The sequence below is a fragment of the Erpetoichthys calabaricus genome, chromosome 9 (assembly GCF_900747795.2).
Source record: "Erpetoichthys calabaricus chromosome 9, fErpCal1.3, whole genome shotgun sequence".
NCBI lineage: Eukaryota > Metazoa > Chordata > Cladistia > Polypteriformes > Polypteridae > Erpetoichthys > Erpetoichthys calabaricus.
In genome coordinates, this window is record NC_041402.2 from 180,069,037 (window position 1) to 180,096,142 (window position 27,106).

The 27,106-nt window shown below is 42.9% G+C and overlaps 1 protein-coding gene across 1 annotated transcript; it reads left to right on the forward strand.

Annotated features, from left to right (window-relative positions):
• Positions 1-7,724: 7,724 nt before the first annotated feature.
• Positions 7,725-26,865, forward strand: mpzl3 (myelin protein zero-like 3). Its single transcript, XM_028808481.2, has 6 exons — positions 7,725-7,887; positions 20,000-20,166; positions 25,338-25,548; positions 25,700-25,865; positions 25,938-26,007; positions 26,268-26,865. The coding sequence occupies exons 1-6, from the start codon at positions 7,845-7,847 to the stop codon at positions 26,373-26,375; spliced, it is 765 nt and encodes a 254-aa protein (XP_028664314.1). The 5' UTR covers positions 7,725-7,844; the 3' UTR covers positions 26,376-26,865.
• The last annotated feature ends 241 nt before the right edge of the window (positions 26,866-27,106 follow it).

Below are 27,106 nucleotides of genomic sequence, written 5' to 3' on the forward strand. Positions count from 1 at the left end.
TTCTTGTGTGCTCCATAAAGTAAAACCAGAAAGATGACTAAAGAATTCAGTAGGCCTGCCAGCCGGTCTGCTGGCTGCTTCATGGCTGCCATTCCAGGCTCACACCCTCATTGTTGTTCCAGAAGGCTTTTTTTTTTTTTTTTTTATGAGGTCTGCCAACATGGGTGGCTTCCTGCCTTTTTACTTTTCCCTTGTGCTTGTTAAGGAATCTCAGGAGAGGACTAATTCAACGATTAGGCCCAGCCTGCAGCTTGCCAGTAAATCATTGTGTTTGCACAGCAAGTTCAACAATAGCCGCACCGCCCCATCGGCCGGCCCCTCTAAGCGCTGCTGGTGGAGACTGCCGTCCCCCTCTATTCAGCCCTCGGACTCTGGAATCCTAGACAAAAGTGCAAAGATCAGACGAGACAGCCAAGGACAGCAGCTTTGTTTTGTTTGAGAAGATAATTAAACAAGTTGCCACATTGCTGGAAGTCTCCTGTTTAAAAGTGATAAAAAAGGCTCTGCGTGTGTAACCCTTACCACAGGTCTGTGCAAGGAAATATTCATCCACCCCATTTCTATTTCCATTACAGAGTAAAGACAATCTGGAGGCTAAGCTGATGGTGTCAGATACAAGGTAGGATGGGGATGCCAGTCCAGGACAGGGCACACTTATTCCGATTGTGCTAATTTAGTGTTTCCACACACCTCTTTGGAATGTGCACACGGGCAGCAGTTAGAGAGAGAAAACCTTAATTAATCCCAAAGGAAACTGCAGCAGACAGAAAAGGTCCAGATATACATTAAATATGAATTACCATAATCTTAAATATGCTAAAAAGGCACAGATATACATATAACAGGAATTAGAGAGATACTTTATTAATCCCAAGGGGAAATTCACATACTCCAGCAGCAGTTACCATAATCTTAAATAGGCTAAAAAGATACAAATAAACATATAACATGAATTTTTATCTTATATATGCTAAAGAGGTACAAATGAACATAACAGGAATTACCATAATCTTAAATATGCTAAAAAGATACAAATATACATATAACATGAATTTTTATCTTATATATGCTAAAGAGGTACAAATGAGCATAACAGGAATTACCATAATCTTAAATACTGTATGCTAAAAAGATTATATATATACACACACAGAGATACAGTTAGGTCCATAAATATTTGGACAGAAACAACGTTTTTCTAATTTTGGTTCTGTACATTACCACAATGAATTTTAAATGAAACAACTCAGATGCAGTTGAAGTGCAGACTTTCAGCTTTAATTCAGTGGGGTGAACAAAATGATTGCATAAAAATGTGAGGCAACTAAAGCATTTTTTTTAACACAATCCCTTCATTTCAGGGGCTCAAAAGTAATTGGACAAATTAAATAACTGGAAATCAAATGTTCATTTCTAATACTTGGTTGAAAACCCTTAGCTGGCAATGACAGCCTGAAGTCCTGAACTCCTGGACATCACCAGATGCTGGGTTTCCTCCTTTTTAATGCTCTGCCAGGCCTTTCAGTTGCTGTTTGTTTGTGGGCCTTTCTGTCTGAAGTTTAGTCTTCAACAAGTGAAATGCCTGCTCAGTTGGGTTAAGATCAGGTGACTAACTTGGCCATTCAAGAATTTTCCACTTCTTTACTTTAATAAGCTCCTGGGTTGCTTTGGCTGTATGTTTTGGGTCATTGTCCATCTGTATCATGAATCAATTTGACATCATTTAGCTGGATTTGAGCAGACAGTATGTCTCTGAACACCTCAGAATTCATTTGGCTGCTTCTGTCCTGTGTCACATCCATATTACTAACCGAGAATGGTAAACCGGATGGAATGGACGCGGGCTTACTAAACCGGATGGCATGGACGCAGGTACACGGCGATGGGACCATGAGACGTACTGCGCAGGCGCGTACAGCGCACGTCTCATAAACCGCAATCGAAGTCGTATCCACCGCGAACGAATGACTCACCGCCCAAAAACAAAACAGCTCAACTGACGTGAATGAGAAATGAAGCAACAAGGCGCCCATAGCTAACGACACAGCCACGCCAAAAAGAGGATTCTGCGATGCAGCCCGGATTCAAATGGAACAGGCTACAGAGGCCCCACAGGTCCACAAAGGTAGTGCGAAGGGCACAGGCGTCACCGCCATATTGTGAGTGGCACTACTACGGAAGGCGCAGGCATCACCGCCATATTGTGCGTGGCAATACTGCGGAGTGAAGTTAGGAGTAATGTGCTGCTACAACGCGCGTCTGAAACTGCGGAAGCACAGCAGACATGGGTTCAAAACGATCGAGCTCGACTGACGGATATACAAACACGAGCCCGGCTGGATAAAATCAATGTACGCAGGCACCTACAACACGCGTCTGAAATGCTGCAAGCAAAGCGGGCACGGCTCCAAGATGAACGAGCTCAACTAATGTGTTTCAGGATACCCAACGCCAGGGGTAGGCGAGCGAAGCGAGCAGGGGGCGGAGCCCCCCTTGTCATCAATAAACACTAGTGTCCCAGTGCCACTGGCAGCCATGCATGCCCAAGCCATTACACTGCCTCCACCGTGTTTTACAGATGATGTGCTATGCTTTGGATAATGAGCTGTTCCACGCCTTCTCCATACTTTTTTCTTGCCATCATTCTGGTAGAGGTTGATTTTGGTTTCATCTGTCCAAAGAATGTTTTTCCAGAACTGTGCTGGCTTTTTTAGATGTTCTTTAGCAAAGTCCAATCTAGCCTTTCTATTCTTGTGGCTTATGAGTGGCTTGCACCTTGCAGTGCACCCTCTGTATTTACTTTCATGCAGTCTTCTCTTTATGGTAGACTTGGATATCGATACGCCGACCCCCTGGAGAGTGTTGTTCACTTGGTGGGCTGTTGTGAAGGGGTTTCTCTTCACCATGGAAATGATTCTGCGATCATCCACCACTGTTGTCTTCTGTGGACGTCCAGGTCTTTTTGCGTTGCTGAGTTCACCAGTGCTTGCTTTCTTTCTCAGGATGTACCAAACTGTAGATTTTGCCACTCGTAATATTATAGTAATTTCTCGGTTGGGTTTTTTCTGTTTTCGCAGCTTAAGGATGGCTTCTTTCACCTGCATGGAGAGCTCCTTTGACCGCATGTTGTCTGCTCACAGCAAAATCTTCCACATGCAAGCACCACACCTCAAATCAACTCCAGGCCTTTTATCTGCTTAATTGATAATGACATAACGACGGACTTGTCCACACCTGCCCATGAAATGGCCAAAGAGTCAATTGTCCAATTACTTTTGGGCCCCTGAAATGAAGGGATTGTGTTGAAAAAATGCTTTAGTTGCCTCACATTTTTATGCAATCATTTTGTTCACCCCACTGAATTAAAGCTGAAAGTCTGCACTTCAACTGCATCTGAGTTGTTTAATTTAAAATCCATATTGGTAACTTACAGAACCAAAATCAGAAAAAGTTGTCTCTGTCCAAATATTTATGGACCTAACTGTATATATAACATGAATTATCATCTTAAATATGCTAAAAAGGCACAAATATACATATTACATTAATTTTCATCTTAAATATGCTAAAGACTTACAAATATACATATAACTTGAATTATCTCTCTGTTATAAAAAAAAATCCTGGGAGGGAGACTAGGGAGATGAGACGTGATCTTCTCGGCAGACAATTTGACGTCCCGTGAGAGACACTTTAACGTCATGCAAAACGAGGCAGTGAGACAACATTTTAAACAAGTTCACGGACATCTAACCAAGCAGTTGTTGGAATGCCTTTGGCAGACAGACATCATGTGCTCCCAGCTCTTAAAACAACGACAAGCAACAAGAAGAACACGCAGCTTGCCAGCAGCAGCAGCAGCAGGAAGCCAGCAGATGATCCGACCGCTTCTCTTTAAAGTGCGTTCAGCCCCCCACCGCCCCCCCCCCCACCCCTTTCACAACGCGAGCGGCAGAGACACGAAATGGCAAATGGACAGCTGCTGTACGGGCTTTTAAATGATCGACGTGCAGTCCAATCTTCGCCCACCTCCTTCTTCGTCTCCCCGGCTCACCCATCACTTGCGCAGCCGCGAACTTCATCCCCCTGACCCCCGTCTTGGCTGCTTCCAGACTGTCCAAGGTTGGCATTCCTCACGTCATCCTTCAGCCATACCTCGGATCTCTAGGGAGGTCATCCGCCATGCTTGCCCCACTCCACACCATTATTCAGTGGGGTGAACGAGCCCCTAGAGCACCACTGCATCCACAGCTGACCTGTTGGCACCATAACCAAGCTGCAGTGGGTCAATCAGTGACAGAATTGAGATGCTGAAGAATCAGACGTCCAAATGTCTTCTTTATTATGGAGGTCACTGCCACTGGCCTCTAATCATTTAGACTGCAAGTATTTTGCTTCTTGGGAGCAGGGATGATTGTGGATTGTTTGTAATGGACAGGGATTTTGTATTGAGCCATAGACTGTGTGAACATTTCTGTAAATATGGGGGCTAACTGACCAGAATGATGGCTTACTGTGGATGGAGAAATTTTGTCTGGACCAGGAGCTTTACACATTTCTGTTTCTGGAAGAGCAAACAGACTTCAAGCATGGGAATGAGTAGAGAAGGGAAGGTGCAGTTGGACTGTAGGAGAGATAATTCATGTGCTGTGACACCCCTTATGCCAACCTTGGTGCCACCATGCTTTTATCTCTATTATATTAAAAAATCGGGAGTGGTCTCCTCTCGACTTTCTCTTATACTCAGATATGGAGATGGATATTTGAGGAGTAAACCGCAAGACAATGAATATATTTTTATATTATGTACAATTGAAGAACCATCAACAACAAATTAAATCAAATTATTAATATATTGAACAATTATTATAAAAGTAAAGTTGAAAAAATCGGGCTCTGCAGCTGCATGAATAAAGATAAAGTACTAGGTTAACGGAAATAGCCCAAACGTTGATAGAAATCTACATTTTGTACTTAATACTTGTATGCAAAATTTGGTTGACCAAAGTGAAAGCGTACTCAAGTTATCATGTTTACACACACACTCACAATTCCGACAATGGTATTTTCGGACTAAAACGTCTGAGATTCATCAAAATCTCGAAACGGAATTTTTAGAGGATTCCAATACTTTCCCTACACTTCATATAGGAAAAAGTCAGGGAGGTCTAAAACATCGAGATTCATCAAAACCTCGACAGCGAATCTTTACGATTACAATGCTTTCCCTATACAGTATAGTACTTCGTATGCAAGAAAGTAAAAAATTTTCCGATGTGTCCACGTTATTTAGCTTAGACCACGCCCCTCCATATCGCTCAGCCAATCGTCACTCCTACTGCGCACATCGTCTCTCCTTCCCACCCCACGACACCCTGAGTGCTGCTAACTCGCCCTTCAACGCAGTCGGTTATAATGCCATGGGAGAAAAGCAAATGATCTATTCAATAGCCTTGAATTTTAGATCGCGATAGAAAAAGACCGACAAGAACTGAGAATGAACATTGAAAAAAAGAAAATGAACAAAAAAGAGCTGCATATAATAGCAATCAAAAACAAAGAGAATTGTCCAGTAAATGAAAAACAGAAAAATATTCAGAACAATACGCGAACAGAAATGCAAAAAAGCAGCGTTTATACAATGTAAGTTAGAGGATAATAATTCATAATATTATTTTTGCCGAGGTGTTAATGTAATTTATTTCTCATTTACTTTTTATTACGTTTTTTTACCTCTACTTTTACTCTTTTACTTTTTACTACGTTTTATTATTGATTGGTATTTAAAATACGTAATACTCAAGTAACTGATTTTGTATTTATTATAGCTATGGACCAAACCGTCTTCCTCCCGTGTCCCGCATACTCTTCTGTACACCATCTCTTTAAATGCAATCGCTTTCTCAAACGGAGGGGCACACCGACGCCCTTCGAGCGGCTCAGCTCAGCTTACCAGTTTTCCTCCTACATCCCAGAGATAAGCATGGTAGGTTAGTTCAGGGGTGGGCAGATTCAGTCCTGGAGGGCCACAGTGGTTGCAGGTTTTTGTTCCAACACAATTGCTTAATTAAAAAACAATCCTTGTCAATTATTTAATTGCATGGTTTGTTAGTGCTTTAACTCTGCCATGTCAGGTCATTCTCATATCCTAGATTTATTTTCCTTTCTAAGGATATCATCCAAATGATTTGAAGTCTAAAACAGATGAGTAATTCTCAGTGCTTCACTTTTTTCTCCTCACTTTCCTTCCAAGTATTTAATTAAACCAAATAGTGCATGATAAATACACACTGGTGTAAATGAAAACAAGCTAAATGGAGAAATGCTGGTCTCTTTTGTCATTTGCATGGTATTGCTAATTAGGAGCAATTAAAAACCAAGAATACAGCTGTTTAAGACTAAAATAAGCAATAAGGGTTCAAAATCTTAACGAGCGAGACAACTAAAGTGAAGCTGAAGTGTTACTTGAGCAATAGGGGCTTCTTATTAAGCAATTGGGTTAGAGCAAAAACCTGCAGCCACTGCGGCCCTCCAGGACTGAATCTGCCCACCCCTGGGTTAGTTGGCCATTTAAAACTGGCGCTGTGTCAGCGTGAGTGCGATGGGCTCCTGCACAGTCCTTTCTGGGTTCCTGTCTTGTATCCAGGGCCGGATTTATATGAAAAGAGGCCCTAGGCTATTCCACTTATGAGGCCCTTTCACCTTCCATTTTTAAGTTTGTAAATTACATGAGAGATAATAAAATACATCATTACTGTGATATATATCAATATGTTAAATGAAACATGTTGTGATTGGTACTAACCTGTGTGGAAAATTAACGCGTTGATCTTAACCAATACATTTTTATGTTTGTTTATTAGTCATATGCGTAGAATTTCTCCTTATTTTCGGTTCAGTGTTTTAGTGTTCACTGTTTTTAGAATAGTGTAATTTTAATTTTGCTAACAATTTGAATGTAGGCCCCTCTTGATCTTGAGGCCCTAGGCTGAAGCCTAGTTAGCCTATAGGAAAATCCGGCCCTGCTTGTATCTGATGCTGCTGGGATGTGATTTGGCTTCTTGTAACCACAAACTGTTTTAAATGGGTATAACAGGGCTTCTGTTGTATTATAGTAATCAGCTATAATACATTTAGTTTTCTTTAAATAATGTCCATGCCCTTACAACTTTCCATAACTCATGCCTATACTAAAGTAATGCTTGATTTTTTTTTATCAATGTTTTAGGCAACGTCAAATTGACAGGATATGTCAAGAAAGGGACATAGCATACCAAGTAACTCAACTCACCCACTGAAGTTCCAAGGCTAAAATAAATTGAAAAATCGCGTCACTTTCGTCTGTTTAATTGCCGTAGTTGTAGTACTGTCACGTGCAAATACTACTGGGCATTTATTATCTAAATGAGCATTTAAAGAGCGCATAAAAACTTCCTGAAGTGAGAAAATATAGCAGCTGCCGGGCAGAGTGCCCGAAATCGTCTGACATGACGTCACGTACAGGAACGCCCTGTTTTGCCGGTTTGGCTGGAATGCGCGTGTTCGGGACAGGAGGCGGGGACGCGCTGCCGAATGATTTTTTTTTTATTTTGTGCTCTTCGCCGGTAGGTCATGGTTTGGAATGTGTTCCGACTGTAGCATTAACTCCACCCACCCCTCTAGGCCCCGTCAATGTATCTTAATTAGTCGTGTTCGCGGCATCCAAGTTCTGAGCTCATTATTTCCCTGCGCCATCCCGCTTGTCGAGTGCGCGCGGGGCCGTACCCGAGGCGCACTTCCGGCTGCACCTGCGAGCAGGTGAGCTCTGCAAAATGGAGTCGTGAGCGAGTTTCGATGGCCTCGAAATGAGACGCATTTTGTACCTGACTTTGTTGTTGGGGAGTTTCGGTGAGTGGAAGGATTAGTCCCCGAGGTGGGGTGGTCGTGGTTCGGGATTTTACTTTTCTGGGAGGTTAACTTGTACCTTGTTGTATGTTTTTTTTTAATGTGGGTGTTCTTTCGGTCGCTGTTTTCCTGGGAATGTTTCGGAGCTGAAACAGCTTATTTTTGCAAAACCACTCGCACCTTTTAAAGCAGTATTGAAGTACGATCCTGTAAAATGACAGGAAATTAACAACTTCCAGGAATAAAACTGAGCGTTCAAACTGTCGGTGTTTCTTTGCTCCACCACCAAGTTTCACGGCACGCACAGCCGAAGTTTTTATTTAGTTTGTCCGATTAATTCAGTTCATTTGTTATGATAAGATAACATGCAGATTCCAACTTAACATCCTACAAACTAATGATAAAACATATTAAAATATTACACACCCAACATAAATACATGCCTTATGTTCTCATAACTCCAGATGAGACGGTGGGACAGCTTAGCTAATTCGCTAAACAAACGAGCTCCCGTATCCCAAAAATCCTGTTTTTTTTTCCTTTTCCAACTAGAAAACGACTAAAATAATAAGTAAAAAGCGACAGGGACAAATCCAAAAATGACAGGCTGAGCTGAGTCCGTGTAAAATGTGAATTTGACTTAACTTTTTAAGTGTTATTTTTGACAGCGATCTTCCGCCATACTTTGGGCTGCCCAGGAAGCGGCCAGGCGTGCGTCTCCGTTAATTTAATTTAATTTTTTTTTTTTACTAGTTGGAGCTCACAAATCAAATCAGATGCATTTGCAGGCGACAGATTAGTGGCATCAGTTAATCTCTTAAAGCAGGAATGGGCAGTCCTGGTCATCGAGGCTCTTAAGTGTTTGTATTCCAGCAAATTTCATCATTAGATACCAATTGCTTTGCTTTATGGAGTGTGATATTTAATTAGATATTCTGCTTCCAGAAATCGTTAGCATTCTGCTGTGTATGAAATGATCTAAATGGAGCCGAACCCTTACCTACCCCCAATATTTCATGAAATACATAGACATAATGGACAGCACTCACTGAGGCTGAAATATTGCTAGTTCAGGAAATTGTTTTCTCTTTTCTGGTTTGTGATTTTCACGCCGGTGATGCGGTGGGTTGCACTGCTGCTTCACAACAAGGGGGCTGGAGCTCGTGTTCTGGGTCCTGCCTGCATGGACATTACATGTTGTCACCGTGATAGGTTTCCTCCTGCAGTCCAAATACATGCAGGTTAGGTGGACTCGTGATGCTAAATTGACTCGTATTTGTGTGTTTTTTGCCTTGTGATGGATTGGCGTCCTGTCCACGGATTGTTCCTGCCTTGCACCCTGTGCTTGCTGGGCCAGGCTCCAGCTTCCCTGCATGAAGTGGATTTAAAAGATGGATGGATTTCTAGCTGATTGCCTTCCAGTGAATGGCAGGGTGACCTAGTGCTTAAGGCCTGGAACTTGGAACACTGAGGTTGTGGTTTCACATACTGCTATCTAACTTAACTTTCTGAAAAGTAATGTCACCCTATGGACATACTGTAGGGGGATTTTTCCTTTGAATTGCAAAAGCCATCCATTCAAGATGAAGAGCCCCCTCAAGACTGCTCCAGTGATCACACACAAAATAATGGCCATTGTTCCATTAGCACGTGTGAAGATGATACCCTGCTGATAGGACTTGTATCTGGTGGGGTGAGAGCCACTCCGTCTGTCTGTTTAGTTAAGTGTTACAGGAATTGTCATCGTTTGATGAATTATGGTAAAGAAATGGTGTTTGATCTTCATATTTTCTGTTCATTCTTTGAATGAGGATGTGCAGGTAGTGAGCCATATTCATAGCAACAAAGGTCAGTGATATGGTTTGCATATTTGTAGATAGTAATCCACAAAGGGAGAAAATGAATCGCATTTCTTAATAGTTTTTTTTTATTCCAAAGCTTTTGACAAACTACCAGGTCATCAGAGGAATAGGATTAGACAAACGGGAATCAAAGGCAATACATAGCAGAAGTGTGTGTGTGTCTGATTCACAACCTGATTATTTGGGTGGTTACCTACCAGGTAACACTAGTGGTTGGTTGGCCAGTCAGCAAACCTCTGCCACATCCTCTTAGTTGCTAGAAGCAGTTCATATATATATATATATATATATATATATATACATACACACACACACACACACTCACTCACTCTTTGTGTCTCTCTCTCTGGCCACTTTATTAGGTACACCTGTTCAACTACTTGTTAACGCAAACATCTAATCCGCTAATTACATGCATTTTGGCCTGTAGACATTGTCAACACAACCTGCTGAAGTTCAAACAGCATCAGAATGGGGAAGACAGGAGAGTGTAGTGACGTTGAACGTGGCCTGGTTGTTGGTGCCAGACAGGCTGCTCTGAGTATTTCAGAAACTGCTGATCTACTGGGATTTACACACACAACCATCTCTAGGGTTTACAGAGAGTGGGCCAAAAACAGGAAAATATGCAGTGAGTGGCAGCTGTCTGTGTGAAAATGCCTTGTTGATGGCAGAGGGCAGAGGAGAATGGCCAGACTGGTCTGAGCTGATAGAAAGGCAACAGTAACTCAAATAAGCATTCATTACAACTGAAGGGCATCTCGGAACACACAACATGTTGAACTTTGAAGCAGATGGGCTACAGCAGAAGGAGACCACACCGCGTACCTCTCCTGTCATCTAAGAACAGGCAACTGAGGCTACAATTCACACGGGCTCACCTAATTTGGACAACAGAAGACTGGAAAACGTTGCCTGGTCTGACGAGTATTGGGTTCTTTTGCGTCATTCAGATAGTAGAGTCAGAATTTGGCATTAACAACATGAAAGCATGGATCCATCCTGCCTTGTATCTACTGTTCAGGCTGCCGGTGGTGGTGTAATGGTGTGGGGGATATTTTCTTGGCACACTTTGGGCCCTTTAGTACCAACTGAGCATCGTTTAAATGCCATGGCTTACCTCAGTATTGTTGCTAACCACGTCCATCCTTTATGACCGCAGTGTACTCATCTTCTGATGGCCACTTCCATCACTATTACAAGGCAGGTCACAAAGCTCAAATCATCTAAAACTGGTCTCTTGAACATGACAATGAGTTCACTGCACTCAAATGGCCTCCACAGTCACCAGATCTCAATCCAGTAGAGCACCTTTGGGATGTGGTGGAACGGGAGATTTGCATCATGAATGTGCAGCCGACAAAACATCACACAGTTGCTGAAGATATCATGTCGATATGGACTAAAATTCCTGAGGAATGTTTCCAGCTTCTTGTTGAGTCAACGCCATGAAGAATTATGGCAGTTCTGAAGGTAAAAGGCAGTCCAACCAGGTGCTAGCAAGTTGTACCTAATAAAATGGCCTGTGTGTGTATGTATGTATATACACACACACATCCACTGTAGCAAAAAGAACAGAAGGCAGCTTACAAAGCCCCTTAAATGTACATTATTACACTTTCTAGATTTGATAAATAGTAAAGAAACAGCTTGGCGTTTCCATTGTCTTGCACGAACACATCCCTGTATCTTCCATTGTGGTGCTCTGTGTTGGTGGCAAATCCATCTTGTTTTTGAAAACCGGGCAGATCAAGATATTGCAACACTTGGTGATGTTTGTTTATGATGATTCCAGTCTTGGAATGTGGAACTCCAGGCTTTCTCTTCTTTTTTTTGTGTCACCATCTCCAGTTGATTCTCAAGGCCAATGGGGTCCCAATTTCTGATCCACTCTCTTGCCATTAACTTTTCAGTGTTGGGAGATAAACTCCTAAACCAGTGGTATCCTTATATGCGACTTTATGTGCCACGCCTGCTAGATGGCTATCGTTACATTGAAATTTGCAACGTGGCTTCACTTTACCCTACTCGTCTTTTGGAAAGTGAACATCTCAACATCCTTTTTTTAAAAAACCCAATTTAGCAGCTTGAGCATTTTAATTGGTATTGCTTAAAGCAGCGAGCTCCATGCTGTGCATCACTTCGAGCAGATTGTGATACTTCAAACTTGGATTTATTTCTTAAAATTTTCAAGACCTTTATTGCTGAGCTTAACTAAAATAACAAATATAATAAACACATTTACCAATGCATAAATGTTTCCTGATGTATGTTACAAATTACACTAACCTGACAAACTTTCCTTAGGTTACAGAACTGCTGCTCCGAGTTCTGCTCTACCACAGTAATAACTTTAGCCCCGCCTCCTTTAGAGTTAAAGGAAGACTCCACCCACAACTGAGATATCCATATATGTTACTTACCTCATGTGATTTGTAGTGGTGGTTGAGAAAAGCTTTTAATCTCTAATGTTTTCAGGCAGAACAGACACAATCCCTCTAATGTAATAGGGGTCTCTGCTTGCTGACCAACGCTGGACAACCATAAACATTATCAGAAAATCTCATATTGCTCGAGTTACATAATCCACGTCAGGTCATCCAGTTGTATGCTATCCATGATCCAATCAAATGCATTTTTACTAAAATGTTGTTAAACTAGCTATGCTACCCAGCTAAGATGGGTTGAAAGCTGAAAAGTCAACATAGACCCCAGCGTTAACATTTGTGTCGATCCATCTATTGAAAAGTATTTTGTAATGCATGTACTGTAGTAATCAAAAGTATTACATTTGTCATTCCAACAGGTGGTGCATTTGTTGCATGCCATTTGGTATAGGATTTGTAAACTCGGTGCTAATGCTTGATGTGCCATCTGTTGGATAACAGAGACATAGCAACTGGGTGGATACAGCAGACACAGAGACGCTTGTCCTTTTATTAAGGCATGTAAATAACTTTCAGAAAATGCTTTTGTGAATGCAAATGGAATGTTTAGACACAAAGGAGCATTTAAATTGAAGACCCACCTTCCTCCTCATTCATTGGTCAGGAATTCAATCCAGTGACCTTTTTCTCATTGGCAAATATTGCCGTAAAGTGATATCAGCGAAAGCGTGCACTGAGAGTCTGGTACAACTAAAGATTAAAAAATGAAAGAAAAAGGAGTGAAAATGTATTCGGCAAGAGAATGTGGTGCATGTCTGAGATGCTTCAGAAAGCTGAAGGTCAATTCACCAAACGATTGAGAAGCATTCGACCGCAGAGCTGTACGTCACTGCAGTTTGTATGCATCACCGCGGTTTCTTGGCAAAAGTCAATGAATATAATGAGCAGCGGTTTCAGGGTGGAAGTGCCGTTGCCTCATGTCTATGCTTGATGCTCTCCACTCAAAGTCCTAACCTTAAACTACTCTAATCATACTTCCGCCAAGAAACTGCAATCAAAAACCGTGGTGATGTATGGCTCTGAGGCTCTAAAGTTTTGATATTAAGGAAATGATCCGGAAGCACTGCAGTTGTGCCTCACTCCCTATGAATGAACATGCAATGGTGGGAGTTGGGCCTACAGTTCAGATGCTGTTTTGTGTCTGAGTGAGTTCCAGTTTATTCAGAAGTGGTTTATTTAAAAACTTGAAGACCATGTCACGCATGTGTGTCGGATGACCTCCTCACAGGCTTGGTCGAGGTATGTAATACCCTGTCAGAACTAAAGGGGGCGCTGCCGCAACAGATTTCATCTCCTTCTTCACCATAGTGCTGAGAAGCCAAGGCACTTGACTCAACCCCTTCCGGTCCAGCTGTCACAAAACCCTGTGCGTCCTGGAAAGAGGCGTCATTACTGGCTAGAGTATCCCACTAGAATCGACGAGCCTTGTGCATTTTTTTTTCTGACGATCCCGCTGAAGGGATAAACACTTGACATTTTGTTTTCTGTCTCCGTACAATAAATGGGACAGCCCGGATGAAGACTCAATTTCCTTGTAGTTTCCGAAATTGTCATCACTGTACCCAGCAACAGTGGAAAAATGGCAGATATTTTAAAATTATTCTATGTTTTGCCCTAAGTGTAGCTTTTAGTGCCTTTCCTCGATACTTGGAGTGTCGCTTAAAGAGAGGTTTGGACACACACATCTCTCAAGCACACTCCCATACAGCCTGCTTCTCAGACTCTGTCATTATTTTTGAGGCGCCTTTCTCACCTCCTGTCCGGTTTTATACTTCGTCTTTCGAATCGGGCTTTGTCTACATGCACCTCCAGTCCCCCTCGTGGGTCTGGCACTTGCACTTCCTTTTTTGTCGCATCGTCAAAACTAAACTGACCAATCCGATTGCTCCGAAGGGCTGGATACCCAGACCTTTAATGTTTTATTATATACAGTCAGGTCCATACATATTTGGATTGTGACACTATTTACATAATTTTGGTTCTGTATGCCACCACAGTGGATTTGAAATAAAGCAGTCATTATGTGATTGAATTGTAGACTTCCAACTTTAACTCTTTTAGGGCTAATTATTTTGTTTCCCTTTTGTCCCAGGGCTCAATATTTTCCCAAAAAGCACACAAAGCAATGGTTTCATACATAAATCAACATAACATACTTATTTATGACAAATGTCACTCTGCTTTATGTTCCATAAGACCCTACAGTACGTAATTTCACATAATTATTACATACCTGCTTGTCTCATCATTCATAAGCTGAAAGGTACTTTCTGGAAATAAACAGCTTAAAGTAGTCAAGTGGCTGGTTGTGCCCACTGGCACACCATGTCATTTGAAGTCCAGTTGCCAGCTTGCCTCCCACACATCTATGTCTGTGTAGAGCTCCCAGGGCGAATGATGTCATAGGCGCATCGGCTACTCAGCACTGCAGTCGGCTGGAGACCAATCAGCTGATGCAGCTACCTGACTTTCGTTTTTGATTTCCAACTCATGTGCAGTATCTGTGTAGTCCTCTCAGGTGAATGTTGCCATAGGCACGTCAGCTACATGATCAGCTGGGGACCAATCAGCTGATGCAGCTACTTGACTTTCGTTTTTGCATCAGAATCAGATTTCAATAAGTCAGAGTCTGTTAACGCAATAAATAAATTAATAATACGCATGGAGTATTTTGCTTTGCGCATTCACTTTGCTGTCCTGTCCAAAGTCAATGCCATTCTAAACGTCATTTACTCTATGCTACTCATGCACAGGCAGGGATTCAACTTCAAGTCAATGAGTATAACAGTCCTTCTAGCAAAGAGAGTCTACTTATAATGTAATGATGATGTATTGATGTTTGCAGGTTTTATTCACCTTCTGCCCCTGAATGTTTAGTCGACATCCGCCCTCAACTCCTTGTGTCGACAAAAAGTCGACATCCACCCTAAAAGAGTTCATTCAAGGGATCTTTTTAAAAATAGCATTTGAGCCATTTAGGAATGACAGCGATTTTTATAGATGGTTCCACCCATTTCCAGGGGCACATAAGTATTTGGACATTTGACTGACCAGTTGTCCCATAGCCAGGTTTGAGCAGGCCCCTCGTTATTTCATGAACTACTAAGCAGGTAGAAGGTCTGGAGTTGAATTTGTATTTGGAATCTGACACTGTGAACTCTCAATATTAAGTCCAAAGAGCTGGCCATGTAAGTAAAAACAGTCAGAGAAAACAAAACAAACACTTTAGAAAGATGGCAAAAACACCAGGAGTGGTCAACTCAACTTCTTAAAGAGGATGAACACACTGGTGAGCTCAACAACACCAGAAGGGCTGGACAACAACAGAAGACAACTGTGCTGGATGATCACAGAATCCTGTCCTTGGTGAAGAACCACCCCCTCATGGCCTTCTGCCAAATCGAGACCACCCTCCAGGAGGCAGACATGTCATCACCAAAGTCTACAATCAAGAGAAGACTTCATGAAGGTAAAGACAAAGGGTTTACTACGAGGAGCAAACCACTGGTGAGCCTCAAGCGTAGGACAGATTACTTTGACAGAAAACATTACTTAAAAGCCTGTCCAGTTCTGGGACAGTTCTCTTTGGACAAATGAAACTAAGATCACTGTGTACCAGAATGATGGAAAGAGAAGAGTATGGAGAAGAGAAGGAAGGGCTCATGATCTGATGAATACCACATCCTCTGTGAAACATGGTGGAGGCCGTGTTACGGCCTGACCACGCATGGCTTCCAATGGAAGTCGCTCACTGGTGTTTATTGATGATATGACTGCTGGCAGAAGTAGTAGGATGAATTCTGAAGTGTCCAGGACTGCACTGTCTGTCCGATTGAGACAAATGCTGCAGAACTGACAGACGCCACATCACAGTACCAACGGACAATGAGAGTAAATGTACTGTGACAGCAAACCGAGGGCTTCTAAAGACAAAGAAGTGGAATATTCTTCAATGGCAATCAACTGACGTCAACCCCACTGGATGTGTGTGTCACATGATGAAGACAAAACTGATGGCAGAAAGTCCAACGAACAAGCAGTGCCTGAAGACGACCTCAGTAAAGGCCTGGCAAAGCATCAGTTGGGTGGAAATGCAACACTTGGAGACTTCGGACTTCTGCAAAGGATTTACGGCCAAATATCGGGAATGACAGTTATATTCATGATTATGTGAGTTTGTCCAAATACCTTTTGAGCCCCTGATTAAGGGGGGTTGGGGGGGTATGTATACAAATGTCCGTCTTTTCTAAACGGCTCATATGTTTTTGGTGAACCCCTTCAAAATTCCCCTCAAATTCCCTGTGGTGGTGCACTGAGCCAGAATGATGAGAATTGCATCACTGTCCAAATACTTATAGACCTGACTCTAGCAGGTATTTTTATAAAAGTGCATGTTTTGGAATGTTGTGAGCGTACGACTAGATGACTTGATGATTTTTTATGGACATTTTTGACATGATTTGCTGTTGTCCAGTGTTTGTTCACCATAGAGGCTGATTATTATATCAGAAATTCTGTTTTGTCCATTCTGAAAAACAACACAAGCTTAGAATTTTTTCTTGGCCATCACTACAAGCTACACAGAGTAAGTTAACATATAAAAAAAAAAAAAAAAAATAATAATTTTTAAGTGGAGTGTTCCTTTAAAGCTTGATGCAGGTTAGCATAATGGAACACAAATCAATTTAAAGGAATAACAAATCAATCAAAAATTACTTAATGTTCATATGGTTATTAGCCTCCTATTACTGCTTAGCAAACTGTACTTTCATATTCATTATGCATAGTTGTATACAATATAACCATTAGAGGTTACATTACAGTAAGGCTCTGGTATTGCCTCTCGCTTATCCCTTGCAAACCCGGCGACTGCTGTTCCCATTTGTCCCTGGCGCATCTCTTCACATGTTTTGTTATCATCCCTGTCCCTAAACTGCTTGTCTTCCATTTTGTCTGTTGATGTTCGTCTTCTGCCCAACTGTTCTTACCTTTTCTATTTTTTCCTTCATTTAATTTGCTGTTAAATTACTCCTAAATGCTCGCTGGATAATCCCCTGATTCTTTGTTTTTCTCTCTCTCTCTGTACATTTCTGGGAATCTTCTTTTGTGTTTTTGTTGTGATCAATGTCTTATTAAATTAAATGCAGCACATGCCTATAAAAAGCACTCTGTCAAAAACGCCCCCAATGGCAAGTCCCCGTGCATTTGATGACATTCGTCTGCAATGCAGTTTTGAATTTCTGTAAGCCGGCTCTGCGTCTGTTTTCAAAGTTACCGTCCTGGTTTGGGGTTGGCTGCAGTCACTCGTACTGTGCCAATGCAGATGGCATTTGATCTCAGGCTCTGTAAGAAAGTGGCACTAAGCACCGCACCACTGTGCTACCACTTGCTATTAAATAGCATGATCTGATTGTCCAAGCTTGTTTACATTTTTAAATTAATCCTTTTTTGCATTTTTAGCAAGTCTTTTCCATTTTGTTTTCCAAATTTCTCCCATATGGCTCTGTCTGTCTGAATCTAAACAGGTCGTCTTCATAACATGCAATCTGTAATGTACTGAAAGTCCCGTAATGCAACTTTCTGAAGCCCACCTTATTGTCTTGGGGACCAGAGGGCCACCAGTCCAATGCACTGCCCACTGACGCACCCACACCCCTAATCAAGCTTTAACTGCATGCCTTTGGGCATATGTGGGGACGTGAGGACAACCCATGGGGGCGCGGACAGATATTTCCACACAGCAGGTGCAATATTTGAACCCTTCACTGTAGATCGGTGAGCATTAACCTCCTTAGCATTGCATTTTATTCCAAATAAACAAGTAAAAAGTTTTTTTGGCATGAAGATTACATTTTTTTATTAGATCTCAAAAGTATAATGATACATATAATAGTAATGATGAATAAAATAATATGAAATGAACAATAATAACATAAATAATAGTAAATGTTGATGTGTGGAAGTGTCTGTCTGTCCGGCCTGGAAGTGCGAGGCTACAGTATGAAGCTCAAAGAAAGCGACTCTGTCGCCAAAGTGCACACGTCCTAACCAACGCAATCTCACCTCTCTGACTTTGTCTCCCAACCATCCAACTTGATCACTTTGCTCCACACCACTCTTCTTTATAATGTCACATATTTTGCATAAAGGACACAGTTCCTATTGTGCGGTGGCAACCACAAAACACAACAGTGGCTCAGCGCCTACATAGCCCAGGAACTAATTTGTTCCTGAAAACAAACTTCCTGTGGTGGGATAGCTCCTGTAGGCCCAGTTTCCCCGCAGTTTAACTCTTTCAGGGCTGATGTTGACTTTTGTCGAAATTCAGGGGTAGAGGACGGTAATGAGCTGTAAACTGCGACAAAATTCGCCCTTACATTTTAGTTCAACTCTCTTTGCTTGAAGGAAAGTTATGTAGCTTTGTTGATTTGACCTTGATTCCCTGCGTGAGTAGTGAAGAGCAAACAGCCTCTGAAATGGCATCAACATCTGGCGAGACTAAATCAAATGTCCAAAGCAAAATACCCCATGGACGTTTTAAGTATTATTGTTGAATCGGACTCTGACTTTGATGCAAGTGATCTGGAGATGGATATCGAAAACGAAAGTAAGGTACCAGCATCAGCCTATCGGTCAACTGCTGATCGTGATGCTGAACACGTTCGTGTAGCTGATACACTTACAGCAGTGTTCGCCTAGGAAGACCACCACTTATGACGACAAGAGGTACAAACCATATTATGTCTCACTGCCAGACATGCCGAACAGGCACTAACAGCAGCAACAGCACGCAGCAACAGACGATTTATGTTGATCTGTGTGACATCAGTGCATTGTGTGCTTTTTGGAAAACTGAGGTTTTTGGAAAAAATATTCAGCCCTCAAAAGATAATGGTAGCCACAGATTAACAGATCATTTACTTGAAGTACTTGCATTGTTATGACCCACAGCTTACCACTAGGTGGAGCTGTAAATCAAGTTAAAAGGCAGTTATCCACATGGGGTCCCATTTTAATTTCTTTCTCACACAGTTGTGAAGACTTGTGTGTGAGGCTGCCAAACACATACAACTTGTGATAATTCTTTCTTTTGGGAATTATTCCCTTAAGCACTGTTAATTACATTAGACACTTATGGGACTGGCGTTCCCTGTTGGCACTGGTAACTATCAGCCAGGGCTCCATCTCTCCTCATACACTTTAATTGCAACCGAGTTCAGAAAATAGGTTAAAAGGTCATTTACACTGATTTATCGCTTACATGTAGGTTGCCACTAGGGGGTGCTTTAACCCTTCATTAAAAAAAGACTGTTAACACAAGCTCCAGTTTGTTTGGCTTCTGTCTGACACACGTGCACACAAGAAGACTCGCATGTGTTCACTGGCCTGTGTCAGGCCCCCAGTGGTAATTATTTAATTCAAATCCCCCCACTGTGCAGTGTTTCTGTGAGTGTGGGAGTAAACTTGTGCTGTGAGGAACGGAAGTTGCGCCAAGCGTTTGCTAGTGGTTTAGACTTCATCTCCACACAACAATGGAAATATTGGGTTCTGAGAAGAATTCAGTGCAGCGAAGCTTTTAATCAAGAACATTGCTGGTATCCCTTGCTGTTTATTGCATGTAAGTCACCTCCAGGGGGAGCTCTGATCAGGTAAACACACAGATGCTCACATGCACTTCATTTGCAGTTTTGGCTGAAAACTGGTTCACGTTGCTGGGGTGTCCTTATAGTGCCTTGTAGACCAACCTGTTGAGGTTATGCAGGCCCTCTGATAAGATCAGTCATCATTTTACCTTCTTGGTTGCAGCGCTTCCTGGCTGCCATGCGATTACCATAGACACAGACGTAGAGGTCACTGGCTCGGCCGGAGATGACATCACTCTGAAATGCACCTTCAAGTCCTCAGCGATGGTGACTTCACAGCTGTCTATTGACTGGTCCTACCGCCCAGTGAATGGAAAGACTCCACAGATGGTGAGTCAGTAGTAATCCAGCCTTCATCTTCATTCTGGATACTACTTCAAACCCCCAACCCGATTTAGAAGTTTCAATAGTGTCCCATATTGGCTCATGGTCCATTTGGAACTTAATATGTGCTTTGGTCACCTGAGTGTATAGAAAAATGCATTCTTGAAATTGGTCATCTGTATATATTAGAAAAGTAAATACAGTAATCCCTCCTCCATCGCAGGGGTTGCGTTCCAAAGCCACCCGCGAAATAAGAAAATCCGCGAAGTAGAAACCATATGTTTATATGGTTATTTTTATATTGTCATGCTTGGGTCGCAGATTTGCGCAGAAACACAGGAGGTTGTAGAGAGACAGGAACGTTATTCAAACACTGCAAACAAACATTTGTCTCTTTTTCAAAAGTTTAAACTGTGCTCCATGACAAGACAGAGATGACAGTTCTGTCTCACAATTAAAAGAATGCAAACATATCTTCCTCTTCAAAGGAGTGCGTGTCAGGAGCACAGAATGTCACATAGATAGAGAAAACAATCTCTAGCAAACAAATCAATAAGGCTGTTTGGCGCTTAAGTATGCAAAGCACCGCGGCACAAAGCTGTTGAAGGCGGCAGCTCACACCCCCTCCGTCAGGAGCAGAGAGAGAGAGGGAGAGAGAGAGAGAGATAGAGAGAGACAGAGTTTGTTTTTCAGTCAAAAATCAATACGTGCCCTTCGAGCTTTTAAGTATGCGAGGCACTGTGCAGCATGTCGTTTCAGGAAGCAGCTGCACAAAAGATAGCAATGTGAAGATAATCTTTCAGCATTTTTAGACGAGCGTCCGTATCGTCTAGGTGTGCGAACAGCCCCCCTGCTCAATCCCCATACGTCAGGATCACAGATAGTCAGCGCAAGAGAGAGAGAAAAGTAAGCAATCTAGCTTCTCAGCCTTCTGCCAATAGCGTCCCTTGTATGAAATCAACTGGGCAAACCAACTGAGGAAGCATGTACCAGAAATTAAAAGACCCATTGTCCGCAGAAATCCGCGAACCAGCAAAAAATCCGCGATATATATTTAAATATGCTTACATATAAAATCCGCGATGGAGTGAAGCCGCTAGAGGCGAAGCGCGATATAGCGAGGGATCACTGTACTGTATTTTACTAAGCATTAAGAGATTAAAAAGATTTATGCCTACATATATTATTATTCTGTATGAGCTAAAAACCACCGATAGTTCATAAGCCAAAGGTCAGACGTGCAGGAGAGCTGGAAAAGGATGGGCCCCTCGCGTAGAAAGAGGATGTGAACTCTTTGGCTGTTAATAAAGGTAGCAAGCGACGAGCTAGTAGGGAGTAAAGCCTTGTCAGACAGACATGATGGACAAAGGGGGGGTTTTGACACCCCCTCAGCTGAAAAATGATGGTGAAATTAATAAGGGGCAGAACTAAAGCAGGGGAATGTTCGGAGTCAGATGAGGATGAATAATGTCTTGTGTAATAAGTGCTGTAATAAATGTAGAGCTGTCCATGGCTTCCTGCCCATTGCATTTGTAGCGAGTCTGTATGTGCGCCGTACAATAAATTTTGATTCTGCTGAATGTCCTGAGACTGAGTGCCTTCACTGGGGCTGAGGGTACCCGTGCCAGTCTGCTTCCACAGTCGTGGCCAAATGTTTTGAGAATGACACATGTCTGTTTTCACAAAGTCTGCTGCTTCAGTGTTTTTACATCTTTTTGTCGGATGATTCTATGGTGTACTGAAGTAGAATTATAAGCATTTCATAAGTTTCAAAGGCTTTTATTGAAAATTACATTCGGTTTATGCAAGGAGTCAAATTTTGCAGGGTTGGCCCTTCTTTCTTGTTCAAGACCTCTGCAGTTCACCCTGGCAGGCTGTCAATCAACTTCTGAGCCCAATCCTGACTGATGGCAGCCCATTATTGCATTATCGATGCTTGGAGTTTGTCGGAATTTGGGAGTTTTTGTTTGAGCATTGACCACAAGTTCTCAATGGGGATTATCCTGGCCATGGACCCCAAATTTCAATGTTTTGTTCCCCGAGCCACTTAGTTCTCATTTTTGCCTTATGGCCCAGTGCTCCATCATGCTGGATTGTTCATCGTTTTGTCACCAGACTGTTCTTGGATGGTTGGGAGAAGTTGATCTCGGAGGTTTTGGTCCCATTCTTTATTCATGGCTGTGTTCTTAGGACAAATTGTGAGTGAGCCCACTGCCTTGGTGAGAAGCAACCCCATGTGACATGAATGGTCTCAAGATGCTTTACTGTTGGCTTGACACAGGACTGATGGTAGTGCCACTCACCTTCTCTTTTTTCTGGATGCCCAAAAGAATTGGAAAGGGGATTCATCAGAGAAAATGATCTTCCCTCAGCAGTCCAATCCCAAAATATCGGTCTGTCCCTGATGTTTTTCTTGGTTTCTTTGCTGCCCTTCTTGACACCCACCTGGCCATCCTCCAAAAGTCTTCGCCTCACTCACACCTGCCTGCTGCCATTCCTGAGCCAGCTCTTCCCTGGTGGTTCCTGCAGCTGAATTGACTTTAGGAGACGCTCCTGACGATTGCTGGACTTTCTTGGGTGCCATGAATCCTCCTTCAGCTCTCTATTGTAACTCGATCAGCATGACAGTGACCTTCAGCCTTGTCCTCGTCAACAATTTCACCCGTGTGAACGAGAGGATCACTGAAGTGACATCAGCAGGTCCTTTGGTGGCAGGGCTGACATGCAGTGGTTTTATGAGATGAAGTTCATTTTCATGGCAAAGAGCGACTTTGTAATTAATTGCAATTCATCTGATCATTTTTCAGAACATTCTGGAGTTTATGCAAATTGCCTTCCTCCAAAAGTCCTCGCCTCACTCACACCTGCCTGCTGCCATTCTTGAGCAAGCTCTGCCCTGGTGGTGCCTGCAGCTGAATCAACTTTAGGAGACGCTCCTGGTGCTTGCTGGACTTTCTTTGGCGTCCTAAGACCTTCTTCACCTCTCTATTGTAACTCGATCAGCCTGACAGAGTGACCTCCAGCCTTGTCCTCGTCGACACTTTCACCCGTGTGAACGAGAGGATCACTGAAGTGACGTCAGCAAGGCTGACATGCAGTGGAAATGGGTTTTTTGGGATAAAGTTCATTGTCATGGCAAAGAGGGACTTTGCAATTAATCACAATTCATCTGATCACTCTTCAGAACATTGGAGTTGATGCAAATTGCCATCATAAAAACTGAGGCAGCAAACTCTGTGAAAATTAATATTCCACGTCATTCTCCAAACTTTTGGCCACGACTACAAGTGTCGCTAGGTTAATTAGACTGTCTGCAGGACATTTCCACCCTGACCTTTGGGTCTGTCAAAGGTTAGAAGGACAGTCGTCCATATATTTGACACCATCTAGCTGTGAAGTGCGGTGTCCCTGGTGCCTCTGCCTGGCCCACCTGTCTGCCATGTCTGTTGTGCTTCTCCTCAGCACAGCTGAACTATGGCTGATTGGCACTCCACTCCACTAACTGACCCCAGATCTGCTCACTCTTGTTCACTCTGCCGTGTACATTCACTGCCAATACGCACATTCCTTCTTTAGCTACTTTACCGAATTAACTGACCACAGAGCTCTTCACTCTTCCTCGTGGTCACCCTTCTCCATAAGCGAACCCCAGGTCTCGCAGGTCATTCTCGTTGTCAATCTGCTTATCAACCAGTCACTGCACAAACTGATCCCAAGTATTATCACGCTGCTTTTCTTTATTTATTTATTTATTTATAATATATATATATATATCATGTCAGCGTTAGAAGCCTCTTGCGTTGCACCACAGCGTGTGGTTCGTTTGACAGCATGTAGATCGGGGTAATTACATTCATGGCATTCATAGTCTGATGTTTGCCGACTTTCAGACCAACCGCAAGTGGTACCTGGTAGGTAACCACCCATACAATCAGATTGTGATTCAGACTATGAATGCCATGAATGTAATTACCCCGATCTACAGGCTGTCAAATGAACAAACTACACGCCGTGGCGAAGGCTTCAGCGCTGACGTCTGAGGTTCAATCCCCGAGAGGGGGCTGCAGTGAGTGTGTACGCCTGATGAGCCCAGAATTAGGGCGAAACACGTGTCGCATACTCTTTGCATTATTTGACGGTAAAACTATTCAACCACTCTATGATCTGCTTCTCGCAACTGAAAGGGCACCGTGGCGGATGTTAGCCAACTTGCAGACCAACCACAAGCGTTACCTGGTAGGTAGCCACCCATACAATCAGATTGTGATTCAGACTATGAATGCCATGAAAATATATATATATAATATTTTTTTATTAAAATCAAAAAACATTCCATACATGTAGATCAAGCTTAACAAAACTGGTTTGAAACAAATTGACCCCCACCCATGAGAATGAGAGCTAAGTCAGCAGAGTAGCACTTTAATAATTATATTAATATTTTTCCAGTTTTCCCCAGGAGTTATTGCCGTGAAGCCTAATGTTGCATTGGCACTTATAAGGATTAAAAGAATAGATTAGAAATAGCTTGCCCTCTTTCTCTCCCCCACCAACCCCCCAGGCCCCCATTTTGCCCCCCAACGTGAGGCTAGACCCCACTTCACCAAGTCCTAGTCCTCTGACATACCTAGAGACAGAGCAGGTCCAAAACACGCCCCCCAACAGCAGTGTATAAGGATCAAAATAGAGATATTTATTGACAATACTATAAGCATAAAATATAATCTTAAACACGCTCTTCTTTTCATGATGACCGACAGACTGACCCCATGTACTTTTGTACTGGTCACTCTTGTCACACCAACTAGTCTCCAGTATCTTACTGTCATTCTGTATTGTGGACTGACACCAGTCATCCTCACGACACACTAGTCCAGGTAGCACCACTGCTCTTGTCTTACGCACCACCCGGCCCCCCAGGTATCCTCACCCTTTGTCATGTTCAGTCTGCACCGACCCCAGATCTCCTCATTCCTCAGACCAGACTGACCCACCCAACTTTTCACTTTTGTTCTTAGATGTTCTGCTGCTCAAAGCGACCCCATCCTTTTTTTTTTTTCTTCATGGTGACTTTGCACAGTCATTATGCTTCTTAAGCTTTCACCCCAGACCTTTCAATTCATGCTCATTGTCATGGTGGCTTTTCAGCCCCCCTCACTGATTCTTGCCCCCTGCAGGTTTTCCATTACCAGGAAGAGGCCTTTCCTCCAACTGACGGGCAGTTCAAGGACAGGATCCACTGGCGGGGGGATATAAACAAGAGAGATGCATCCATTCAAATTCGAAATGCGTCCCTCAGTGACAATGGCACCTTCACCTGCTCAGTGCGAAATCCCCCAGATGTCCACGGCAGCCTGGGTGAGACCACCCTCACCGTGACACCCAAAGGTAACAATTCACAAAGAATACAATCTTATAATGAGAAAGGAGGAGTGGAAGTGGTCAGTGTGTACTGCCCTTGAGGAGGGACCCCTAGGGGTTATCATGAGGGCATTTAAATTTGATTTTATCGTTTTTGTTCCTCCATTTTCTCCTTTAGGGTGGACCTTCTCCTTCACAGAGTTCACTCTTTTAGCTTCCTTGGTGCTCATCCCGTCTGCGCTGACACTTATCGTCCTGGCACTGATAATTGGGTACCAGAATGACCTGCTGTGTAAAAGGAGGAGCCTGGGCTACAGAACGTCACCTATTGAAGTTTCAGAGGAGTAAGTCTTGGTCTTGGGGATGCTAGTCCCCTTTGCTGTATTATGTCTGATGCTTTCATTTGTCCCTTTCAGGGAGGAGAACCTGAAGAAGAAACCCAGCATGAAGAAGAGGATGGTGATGTGCTGTGCTGAATGCTTTCAGGTGAGGGGAAAACCAGAGGTCAGTACTTTAGGGGTCACCTAACGTTGGTATGGCTTCCCTGGGAACTGCACAGTGGCATTACTAGGATGTCATCCTGTTTTGGGCATTTGGATAAAAAGGGAGGCCAACTAAATGCCAAAATTAGCTAAACCTGGAATTTTACTGGTCTTTGTCGTTAGGTGGGCAATAATCAACACTGCCCACTCGTAGGCTAGCTCCTGTTGTCCATCATCTCTCCTTAAACTCTGATCTCTTTCTAGGAATCGGATTATGAAGAAGATGATGCCAATCAGTCATTGCAGCAGCAGCACCACCACCACCACCACCATGTAGAGAGTCATGAAGAAAATGGAGAGAAGCGGCACTAGTGTCCCCCACAGATGTAAATACAACCTGCTTGGCAAAACATCTCACTTTTACTTGGACAGTAAATCTCAACTGGAGGGGACTGAGGTCTCCTTTGGTACTGTGGGCAAACTGCCCAATGAATGCGGTGGTCACACCTGCATCAGAAAGTGCCTGTCTACACAGTAAGAGTAGGAGACCCCCCTGCTGAATAATAGCATAACGAGTGAGCTGGCACAGATTTTTTTTTTTTTTGGGGTGGGGGGGCTCTACTCTCCCATCTGAATATTTGTGAGTGAAAGGTCAAAGTCATTGCTGAAGTGGTGGCCATTATTATTTCTGCACATGTTTATTTGCACTCAACGGCCCAAGAAGAATTGATAAGTTGGTGCAGGAGTTGTTGAGACACCTCTGCACTTTGCCCAAACCCCACCTAGATCTCATGAAGGAAGATTTTGCTTGTGCTCTTTTTAATAAATTTACTATATTTTTTAATAAAATTAGAATGTTGAATACAGGGCCTACTATAGCTTTTGTTGGTTCCCTAGGCCAAGCTGTACAACTCATGCACAAACCTTAGATTATGGGGCACATAAAATTATTTGGGGGACTGTTGGAGGTTCCCTGTTTGTGCTCCTAGCAGACTTGTATATGGTTTTAAATTTGGTATGTTGGGGTCTCCTTGCTGTCTCGTGGGCAGTCGATTTATGTATTTTTAATCAAAGGCAGAGGATGCTGGCAAGGGCATCGTTCA